The 11,436-nt window shown below is 43.8% G+C and overlaps 1 protein-coding gene across 3 annotated transcripts in view; it reads left to right on the forward strand.

Moving 5' to 3' along the window:
• The window catches only part of slc30a6 (solute carrier family 30 member 6), a 38,150-nt gene extending 27,022 nt beyond the window's left edge, over positions 1-11,128 (forward strand). Inside the window, exons 10-16 of one of the 3 annotated variants that reach the window (XR_008341476.1) lie at positions 1,265-1,313; positions 5,032-5,151; positions 5,756-5,858; positions 5,953-6,000; positions 6,180-6,248; positions 8,756-9,309; positions 9,414-9,445. Coding sequence is in view for 2 of the 3 variants with exons in the window: in XM_053435812.1 (XP_053291787.1) it covers positions 1,265-1,313; positions 5,032-5,151; positions 5,756-5,858; positions 5,953-6,000; positions 6,180-6,248; positions 9,414-10,034 (1,010 nt within the window). In the remaining variant the exon portion in view is untranslated. Of the gene's footprint in view, positions 1-1,264; positions 1,314-5,031; positions 5,152-5,755; positions 5,859-5,952; positions 6,001-6,179; positions 6,249-8,755; positions 9,325-9,413 lie in introns of those variants that run through there. The other 2 variants (XM_053435812.1, XM_053435813.1) reach the window with 2 other exon arrangements.
• Positions 11,129-11,436: the final 308 nt, after the last annotated feature.

Below are 11,436 nucleotides of genomic sequence, written 5' to 3' on the forward strand. Positions count from 1 at the left end.
TTCTGTTCAAATATATATAATTTTCGTTTTTCTCTTGTTATTTTATTATTAATTTGTATACGTTGTTTTTCCTTCGAAATAGACTGATTGATTTATGACTGTTGCAACGATACAAATCTTCAATGCTCAAAATTCTAAAATGACAGATCTCAAGAATGATTCTGTGACGTGTGAATGAAAGATGCATGATTTATGAAACAACTGCAGAACCCAGACAGACGCAGGGTTCCTCCCGTGCACGTGGACCATCACAGAGACTGAAGTTTCTTTTCATCCTCTGACCACTCGCACTGTTCTACACGATCCGTCTCTCTCCTACTCTCCAGACCGTTCACTACGTTCAGGCCTGAATCTGCCCCATGAGGAGAATAATGTGTGAGATGTGTTCGGTTTTGTCACTGAACTGAAACGCGTTGCTCTTGACGGTCGACTGGTCACTTTGTCAGAAGAGTCTGGTTCTGTGTGACTGGTGGAAAGATTCAGACTCTGAGCTCGGGCAGAATAAACGGAAAGAAACCCGGAGCTGTTCGTGTTGCCCTCTGAAAACAAGATGCCGTTATTGATTCTGCAATGTGGACATTTTCCAGCTGTTTAATATAGTCAAGACAACATCTTGTGTTACACCAGATATGACACAAGGACACACGGTGTTGGCTCAATGTCTGCAAGGTTCTTACTTTGATATTTAATAGGAAACACTGAAAAATACATCATGTCTCCTTTAACATGAGATTCCTCTGCAGGCAGCTTTTGCTCTTTTGCTCATTGAGGCGTGTGTGTAGATGAGATATGTTGCCTCCATATTTTCCATCTTTTTCAGACAAAATGTCCCCACCATTAATTTTGACAGATTATCTCTGTCGTGATGTTCGACTCCTGTCTCAGTCTTTACTGCTGCTGCACGAAGCAGACCATTTGACTTAATAGCTGCAGTGTCAGACTAAAAATAATTTTTTTTTTTTACTAAATGGAGTTGTTATTTGATAAGTGTGGGGGCTGCTGGTGATAAAACCAAAAGGGTTTCATCTTTAATAAAAAATGAAAGGAACTGAGGTAAAGTTATGTAATATGTCTGAACACTGCAGCAAACAGAAAAAATGTGCTGGGTGGAATAATCTTAAACCTCCTGGAGACGCCTTCAATCCAGACACTTCCAATGTCCGTGGAGGAGATGTGTTCGATTTTTCTGTCTCTTGTTTTGTGTAGAAGAGTGATGGACATTAACAGTGTCTCTCTCTCTCTCTCTCTCCCTCTCTCTCTCTAGCGGCGAGCAGCAGTTGGCTTCAGGAACATGTGGCAGATCTGAGTCGAAGGTAAAAACACAGATTCAGTCATTTTCTGTCTCTCTCTCTCTCTACATCAGCTGATGTCAGGTCAGAACCAGAAGGATCCACTTACACTGAGTCGACAACACACACACACACACTCCTGACTTTGCTAAAATTATCCGTCCTATGTGTTACTGCTTACACTGACAATCTGCGTCCAGGTGTTTGTTTGCGCATGTACATATGGCCGTCCTCTGAGGTCAAAGGTTACCATTGGAGAGCTTGGGGGGGTCTCAGGGTTACAGGGTCGGGTGAGGTCTGATTGCGGCTGCAGGGAAACAGATTGATCATTGATTGAGCTTCTCAGAAACATGTGTAAGATCAGTTTTCTTATTGTTTCCCAGCGAACAGTAACATACACAAACAGCACACACACACTCCCCTGCCCACCTCCCCCTGCAGGTCAAAGGTCACTGTAACTCCAGCCCTGATTTCAGCCCGATCACCAGGCCGGTGCTCACTTTCCAGGTCAGCAGGTCGGGTTAACTCCTGGATGTTGTGAACCAGTGAGGATGCAAGTGGAACAGATGATATCATGAAAACCAGCGTGATTCATCAACATTTAGATTGAGAGAGTTAAAATACGGTTTCATGTTGGTTTTATCATAATGAACTGTTATTAAACCTGTGAACCAGAGCGACGTGTGAACAAATTCAGGCCCAGAAATATCAGTTTATACGATTTAAAGATATCAAATTACCCAGGGACTTCAGTGGCCATGTTGTTTGACCTGCTCTTCTTGTACTTGGTCCTCAAGCAGCCGGCGGTCTTGTGAAGTCATGTGTTAGATGCATCATTGACGTGTTCTCTCGCTCGCGGTGAATTCTCCGGACAATGTCTCGCTGTAATCTCACAAGGTTTTATTCACAGAGTTGCTGCATGATGATTGGCCCATGAAAAGCCTCATAAATGACCACCACAAAGAATAATACAACAAAATTAAACCAGCTCGTTATGTGAGTCCACACGTCAAGACTCATTCCTTCTTTGCGTCGTGATGGTAACTTGTAGACCTCTTACTGCAGACTGAGGCTCAGTGTCGTGACTTCTGTCATGAATATTACATCCCACTGTGTATTATCGCAGCTCAAATGGATGATGTGTGCAGCGTTCTCACACAGACACACACACACACCCACAGAGAGTTGCATTTCTGTCTCTATGAGGACACTGCTTTGTCCAGCCCATGATCCTAAAGCTAAATTTAACAATGACCCTTTAACTAAGTCTTAACCCCCTAACAGATGAGTGATGGTAGACATAGACATATCGTTTCATACACACACTCGTATACACACACACACAGACACACACGCACACACTGAGTCAAAGAGTGGAAACTAGGCTGGGACATCCTGTTCATTTCTGCACTCTCAGCCAATTACAGCTCAGTTCTGCAGCACAACTCTCCAGGCTGTCTACCCGAGTAACCTGCACCAACTGAGCTGCTAACGCAGTGTGTGTCTGTGTGTGTGTATGTGCATTCCCTTGTGTTTCCTTGACTGTGTCTGTGTGTTACTGTCTGTGTTGTAACGGCCTGTCCGCACTTAACCTCAGCTGGGTCTGGGTTATATAAAGCAGGCTGCTCTGTCGACCTCACCAGCCAGAAGCCAAAGCTGAATGTGTGTGCATGTGTGCGTTTGTTTGTGTGTTTGTGTGTGTCTGTGTGGGACTGTGAAAGATGCCAGTGGGAACAAGACAGATTTTTTTTATAAAAGAAGAAAGTTGAGTGTGACACAGATACATTTTAGCAAATTTGGACGATTATCAAATCCTGGTTCTGTTTCTCATCAAGTCACTTTTAGACAAAAAACAAATACAATTTCTAGAGATCAATGAACATTTTTCATCTTAATTTCCCGGTGATATTGATGAGATGTGAAACATTTTCAAGAACAGTTTGTTCACTTGCCTTCGTGTGAGGCTTTTAGTTTATTCTAAAGTTTAAAAAAAGCGTTCTAGTCAAAGTTCAGCTCAATTCTCAACAGTTTTTATTTTCCTGTTCTGTTCATCACTGAGTCCAGTGTGGAGCCAACAGACAGAGTATCAAGTGATTGTTTTCCTCTCTGCTCTAATCCCTCGCTCTCTGTCTGGATTAACATACGCACACAAACACAAACACACACACACACACACACACACAAGGTCACATGTCAAATTATATCAATGCATCGATGGAGATTATGAGATCCGTGGGCTTTCTCTCTTTCTTTCTTTTTGTCCTTCTTTCTTTTCGTACTTCAGATTCACATATAAATATGAAACAATGAACACGTTTATTTACTTTTTGTCTATTTTAATTCGATTAATTTCACAAATCAGTTCTTCCGTTGTGTAACTGTGTCGATGCTAAAATACATAGTGACTCATAAAACTGGGATCATGTTGTGTGACATTAATTACGTGTTGACCTGTCTTATAATTTTTATACATAATCCAATGACGAACACCCTCCAGCATCGAGGCATCACAGCTCTTCTCCGTGTTTGTGACTGCGCTCAACTCCGTAACTGACCTTTGACGTATTAGAGATCCGGTCTGACGCAGCAGGGCCCATGTGCTCAGAGAGGCCTTCACTGGAAACTCATTGGTTCCTGACTAGGAGCTCACGGAGCCGCCCTCTGTTTGGGGTTTTGTAATAAACCAGATGTTTGAGATCAACCGCCAACTGGTCATTATCCAAAATGGTTACTGGTTGTGAAAATTTACCTGCAGATGAATCAATAATGAAAACAGCTTCCAACTTGAGATGATTGTTTACCTGAGTGAGAAGAAGAAATGATCCAGAGTCTTCTACAGAATCATCATTGAGCAGAGTTCATCACCTGTTTCTGTCTGAGCATGAATTAACAGACACAAATATTCTCATGGGAAGTTTTACAATATTGTTTGAAGTTCTCACTGGAGAAGAAGAGGAGACTTATCAGGGGTTCCTCAGAGCTTGAACCCGATGTTGACCTTAGAAACAAAACAAGAATGATCCCATCAACTCATCTTTGTGTCTCCCAAAGTCCATTATGATGGTGTGATCGGGTTAAAGGCCTAATCCTAGAGACAAACATAAACATGGGGATTCGTTGCGGAGGCAAGCCGCAGCTTAGAGCAGGAGACGCACACAATCCTGCATAGATGCTCTGGAGTTTGTTTCACTCCAGTTAGAAGGAGAATAATTGAAACTCTTGTACAGCCGAGGACCTTTGGCCTCAGTGATGCAAAGATTAAAAACTGAACCAGACAAACGTAACAGAGAGTTAAAGTTAGAAGAAAAGTATTTACTTCTCAGCTACTTGGTGGAGCTAGGAATATTAATATTAATAATAATTTTAAAATCCTACCTTCATCATAGTTGTAATGTTCAGTTTGTGTGGAAACAAACCGGTTGTATTAATGTTACATTGATCATTTCTATTTTCGAAATATCTTGTCTTTTCTTGTCTTTTTTGATCTGTAATGTTATTTAATGAAGTTGTTGTTATTCCCTTTTTTCTGAAGCTTAAACATTTACAGTTGAATTAAAGAAAAAGTCAGGATATGATCATGTGCACTAATCCTGTTTCTTGTTGTGTGTGTGTGTGTGTGTGTGTGTGTGTGTGTGTGTGTGTGTGTGTGTGTGTGTGTGTGTGTGTGTGTGTGTGTGTGTGTGTGTGTGTGTGTGTGTGTGTGTGTGTGTGTGTGTGTGTGTGTGTGTGTGTGTGCGTGCAGTTTGTGTGGAATCGTTCCAGGTCTCAGCAGCGTTCTGCTGCCTCGTATGAACCCGTTCCTCCTCATCAACGTGGCCGGAGCTCTGTCCCTCTGCATCACCTACATGCTCATAGAAATCAAGTGAGGATTAATTTTCTCTCTGTCTCTGCTGGTAAATCCCCAAATTCATGGGATGTCACATTTCCCTCACAGCTGGAAACTCTCACTGCGATAAACTGTGCTCATCTTTATCTGCACCGAACTCAACATGTATCCTGACGGGAACATACCAGACGGCTCCTTGAATCCTACAGTGAGGAGGAGTCGGTCTGTCAGAGATTTAAGTTTATTTAATTGCTGGAAAACCACAAAACGTCTCACGAGACAGATTTACCGTAACGGTCACGATTCTGTTGCATAATCTGCAACTGGTTCCACAAATCTCCTCCAGAAAAAGTCTGCTAGTGTCACTCTACATAACTGCAGCGGCTGTTTGGAGGCGTTGACGTCAGAAAGCCTCTCTGCAGCAGCGAGATGCAGATGTTTTGTCAAAGATAAAACTGAAATAAATGGTTTAGATGAACGACTACCAGTCAGTTGTGAACGTTAAAGACAACAAATCAAAAGGTTTCTAGTGTTCATTTCCACGTTTAGAGAATCATCCTGCTGGCACTAGTCTACCTTATTGATTAAGTACCTACATATTTATGTCCTTTGCCCGGTGTGTGTTTGTGTGTTTTTCCAGTAACTATAACGGCATGGACACGGCGTCGGCGGTCGCCATTGCTCTCATGACCTTTGGCACCATGTATCCCATGAGCGTCTACAGCGGCAAAGTGCTGCTGCAGGTAAAACAAACACGTCTCTCCCTGTTGTTGACGATAAACAAAACTCAGTCGCATTATTAAAAGATTAATCTTGTGTTTTTTCACTTATGCACAGACGACGCCTTCGCACATCATTGGTCAGCTCGACAAACTGCTGAGAGAAGTGAGTCCGTGTTTGTGTGACTTTGCTGTGACTTCTTAACTGATTGCTTTGAATTTAAAAAAAACACATGAAGTAGTGAAAAGGTCATTTTTCCTGATCTGACTCCTGGAAAAGGCTTAAGAATGTGAAGTTTATGACTGGTTCTTATTGGCTGATTGTTGTTAAATGTGTCCAATCAGGTGTCGACTCTGGACGGAGTGCTGGAGGTTCGCAACGAGCACTTCTGGACCGTCGGCTTCGGCTCTCTGGTATGTTGAACAACCAAAATTTAAAAAGTCAGAAAATGGGAAAATGTAATTTTAGCCTTAAGTGGCAGTTGTTACATTCAAAGTGAGAGAAAGTGCATTAATCTACAGACATATTAAAACAAGACAGGCGCCTATAACCTTCGTTTGTACGCTCGACTATACAAAGTGACAACAAACTGCACAAACACACAAAAAGCCTGGACATTTTTTTTGTGTGGGATTAAAATTCTCACACGTTTTTTTTCTGGTATTTAATTGAAGTACAACCCAGCGATTCGGAGCCATGTCCCGGGCCCCTGCTCCTCTCGGGGCCCCGGGGCATGTTTGTTAAAACTGTTAATGTTCACCTGCTGCAGTGGAATTAAAAACAAATCCTCCGTCTTCATCTCTCTCTCTCTCTCTCTCTCTCTCTCTCTCTCTCTCTCTCTCTCTCTCTCTCTCTCTCTCTCTCTCTCCATCTCTCCATCTCTCTCCCACTTTCTCCCTCCATCTTAACACCTCTCCAGTGATTATCCTGCCCTCCCCCTCCCTACTGTTAGTTTGTTTGTTTTGTTTGTGTCTGTGTTTGTTTGACCCCCCCCCCCCCCAGAGCGACGATTTGCAGGGATTTGTTCACTGAGACGAAAAGAAGGAACAAGTCATTCATGCGGAGATATACCCCCCCCCCTCCCCCCTCCCCTCTCTCTCTTTTTCTGGGAGGGAACACTGTTGTTGTCGCTGCTGTCGTCTGTGTCGAGTCGTTGTCTGTGTTGCACGTTGTTGTGTCGAAGGCGAACAAGCCCAGCTGGCTCAGGACGGCTGAGGTCCTGGGAAGCGTGTTCGCACACACACACTCACACTCACACTCACACTCACACACTCACACACACACACTCACACACACACTCACACAAACACACACACACTCACACACACTCACCAACATCTGTCTGTCTCGTTGCAGAAACTCAAACTATCAACCGTCATTAATTTCACATTTATCTGGACTCGACAGTTATTGAGCTTGAAGCCTAATTCCTGATGGTAATATTAGTGTCTCAGTTTAGAATTTCAGTCCGAATCATGATGGAGTCAATAAATCAGATGATGATTCTTACATGTACCAGATATCAATGACCAACTATAGAGATTTACAGTCCTGTGTTTTACAGACATCAAATGGAAACAACGGAACAATCACATGAAGCTTGAGTCAAACTTTTGGGTGTGAAAACGTCCTCAGGCTTTAAAGGGATAGTTCACCAACACAGACACATCGGAAAACAGCACGGCTGTGGCTGAGGGGTAGAGTGGTCCTCCTCCAACCTGAAGGTCGGCGGTTCGATCCCCAGTCTGACCCATCTGCATGCCGAAGTGTTCTTGGGCAAGATGCTGAACCCTGAATCGCCCCCCATAGAATAACAAAGTGCTGGGATAGATGCACTGTATGAATGTGTGTGTGAAAGGGTGGATGTAAAACTGTACTGTAAAGCGCTTTGAGTGGTCATCAAGACTAGAAAAGCGCTATATAAATACAAATCCATTTACCATTTCCATTCCACTCACTCTCGCCCAAGTTAGCATAGGTACGTCGCTAGCGTTGCTTCTTCTGATAGCAGACTTTAGTAAATGTAAATGACAACGTATGAGGGCTAATTGGAATGTCGGGCTTCCGGACACTTGGATGACACCAGGCGAGAGGCGTGAAGGCACATTGTGTTTTTTGTGTTGTTTAATTACGTCTGAAGAAGGGGTCACTTTGGCTGAAGCGCTGTTTTCCCCTGAAACCCGTAAAGTGTTTTTTGGACTCAAACACTTCACCCACACCCTTGAAATCCCTTGTTTTGCTTTCACATCGTAATTTAGGGATATCGCACTAAACTAATTAAACTAAACATGGTGTGAAAGAGCCTTTTAAACTTTAAAATAACTGACAATAAAGTGAATAAATCAGTCGTATTAATAGTGTTATAAAGCGTTGTCCGATACAGTCAGTCCTTCGTGTAGCTGTGATACCTCTCGCTGCCTGTAGGTGGAGCAGCGTGTGGTGCTGCTGCAGTTATCATCGTTTGTATTTATGTTATCGATGCCGCTGCTGTTGTTGTTTGCGTTGATGCTGCTGCAGTTACACAACTGTTGGTTGTTGGCCCACTGCTAACAGAGCAGCTGTCCAAACTGATTTGACCCCCTGACTGCACTTCTACCCCTGGGGGGACTCCCTCTGTCTGTGTGTGTCTGTGTGTGTCTGAGGGTGTGTGTGTGCGCACATTGTGTCCTTTTGCAGACTGAATATTCCCATGAGGGCGGTAAAATTAGGAAACGAGGACAGAGCGATGTTCTGTGTGTAACATTATTTCAGAAGTTAAAGGTCTGACTCCGAGGTCGGACGTGCTCCAGTCACTTTGATGTTTATTTAATTTGATGTCTTCACAGAGACGCTGGTGAAAAACAGAATTAGGACGATGAACGAACGCAAAGAAGATTCACTCTGAGATATTTAGAATATACATTTTCTCATTTTATTTCAGACGCAGGAGAATCTGTAAATGTTACAACTTCAGTGAGAGCCTCAGAGTTCTGTTGTCCAAACCATGAAATCTGTGACGTGTGTGACTCAAGCCACGAAGGCTGCGGCTGTAAATCCTGCCAGCGGCCTCTTCAGCTTCCTGTTTGAGGAAAACGTCTTTGCTGCAGTGAAATAACGACAACCTCCGAACTTCAACTTGCTCACAGAGACAATCGACTATTGTTTTTCCTTTGTGTGGTTTTTAATTTTCCTCCAAAGGCGTCCAAGCCCCCGTGTGTGGTACTGTCGCTGCGCCCTGGACCAAACGCCGCCCACGAAGATTAGTGATTAGTTAAAAGAAACATAAACAACTCCGGGTGCAGAGTGACAATGGGAGCAGCCAGACCACTCACCAACGAGGTCCTGGATACGCAAGACTAATTTTGACTCCCACTCCGCGTCCTGCTGCCCCACATACTCACTAGAGCACCAAATGTGGATTAATCTGCTGCTGAAAGAAGTCCCACAACACAAAATCCTTCTGTGTGTTAAAAACTAAACTTGATTGTAGGAAATGTATGTTTATGAAAACATCTTAAAATACGTATTATTTTTAAATCAACATGTAAAAGCCTGTCATGACATTCTGCCCCCCCCCGCCCCGCCCCTCTGTGTTTCAGGCCGGCTCCGCACATGTTCGTATCCGCCGCGACGCCAACGAGCAGCTGGTTCTGGCTCACGTCACCAACCGGCTGCTGCCGCTCGTCTCCACGCTGACCGTCCAGATCTTTAAAGATGACTGGACCCGTCCTCTCCTCACCGGGGCGCTCTCCGCCTCTTCCTCCCCCTCCTCTGTTCCTCCTCTGGGCGCCACTGAAGATTACACCGCCATCTCCTCGCTGCCTTCTCTCCAGTTGGGAGGCGAGCTGGACCATTTGACGTCCACGCCCTCCAAGCCCAGCAGCCCACCTCCGGAGTTCTCCTTCGACACACCGGGGAGGAACGCGCAGCCGGTGGTTCTGCCTGCCCCGGGGCACCACAGCCACCGGCCCTACGGAGGCCTGGGACTCGCCTACGGGGCCTCCCCCTACACGGGGATGATGAATCAAGGCTTGGCGCGGCCCGGCGGCGGGCAGGGACTTGGCGTGCAGGGTCCGGGAGCTGGGTTTGGACTTGGTGTTGGTGCCAGCGGAGTGCCTTCCTCTCAGAGTTACAGAACTGCCTTCGGAGGGTCCACGGCCCCATTCCAGAGTGGAACCGGCAACCCTCCGGCTTCACAGTACAGACAGTACCGACCCTGATTGAGCTGAACAAGTTGCTTGATTCCTGATCAAGTTTCTTCTCAGCCTGTTCCAGGTTCTGTTACTTGAGACCCTGAGATTGATTTCCTGTTTCCTGACGCTGCAGTGTTTCCTCCCGATGTGACAACAACATGAAAACTTAAGAGACGAAAAATTACTCTCAAGTTCTGGTGTATAATCTCTGATAAGAGGAGAAACTGAGAGGACGTGTTTATTGGCAAAGGGACCAAGAGGTCGACTGTGGTTGGCTGCTGGGGAAACCAAATCTTTATGGATCTGAGACTTTTGACGGGAAGAAAGAAACTCTGCTCTCACATATTCCAACTTTTTGTTAAAGAAAAAATGCAGCTTGACTTTTTAAATGTGGCGACCAAAGTGAATCGCAGCTGATTTAACCTCCGCAACTGGTGGCAGGAGGTCAAAGGTCACAGGTGATGACACATTAACAGTGATGTTTTTAAGACCAAACCTAATTGAAAACTGAAAAAGTTTCTGGCTTGTAATTGATGATAGTTTCAAAGAGTCTTTCCACTTAACATTTTTGGGGGATTCATTTTTGGATTCAGGTAAATTTTTCTTCTTTGTTCTAAAGTAAAGTTTGAAAATTTGTCATTTTACTGCAGAACTGCTTCAATCGATTAAACCTAATCTACTGTTTCTCACATTGAACATCACTTTAGATACGAAACACAAGCAGCTCTTACATATCATTTCTGATTTTTACATTGTATCACATTTGCAGGTTCAATATTTATAATTAGCAGATTTATAAAATAATTTGGTCAGAGAATAGTTGAAATTTTTTCTCTCTGCTGTTCTGATTAATTGACATGGGTGTTGATAAGTGATGTTTTAATTTATATTTAAATCTGAACTGGGCTGAGTGTCACTGAACTCTGATTCCATCCTTTCTCATCAAAACACACAGATTCACATTAAAGTTACCCGACAAAACTCTCTTCTCTCAGATCACGTGTTAAGACTGTTGAATCAGTGACGCTCAGCCTTGATGAGTCATATTCCATGTATGTTGGTTTGAAAGGAACAACTGCAACGTGCTTATTAAAAAAACGGTTTCTGAAAGATGTTTTCCAGCTTGTTCTCATCGTCTGTTTCTTTAAATGCAATTTTGCCTTTTTCTCTTTGGAACGTGTGAAGTAGAGATAGTGCGGCGGTATCAAGGTCCAGCCGATGATTTGACGAGCTTTCATGTCGTCTGTGGGAACTCATGGCTGCCTCTGAAACAAAGTTGGATTGTTCCTGTTTTCAATGTTTTCAGTCTTGTCTTTTAATTTTGTGAGATAGCGTTTAAATCCATGATGACAAAGACTTTTTTAGTGTTTTCACAAAGAAAATCCATCAGTTTCACTTCTCTCTTCAGTCCCTTCACCTCTTCTTCATC

The sequence above is a fragment of the Pleuronectes platessa genome, chromosome 12, assembly GCF_947347685.1.
Source record: "Pleuronectes platessa chromosome 12, fPlePla1.1, whole genome shotgun sequence".
Taxonomy (NCBI): domain Eukaryota; kingdom Metazoa; phylum Chordata; class Actinopteri; order Pleuronectiformes; family Pleuronectidae; genus Pleuronectes; species Pleuronectes platessa.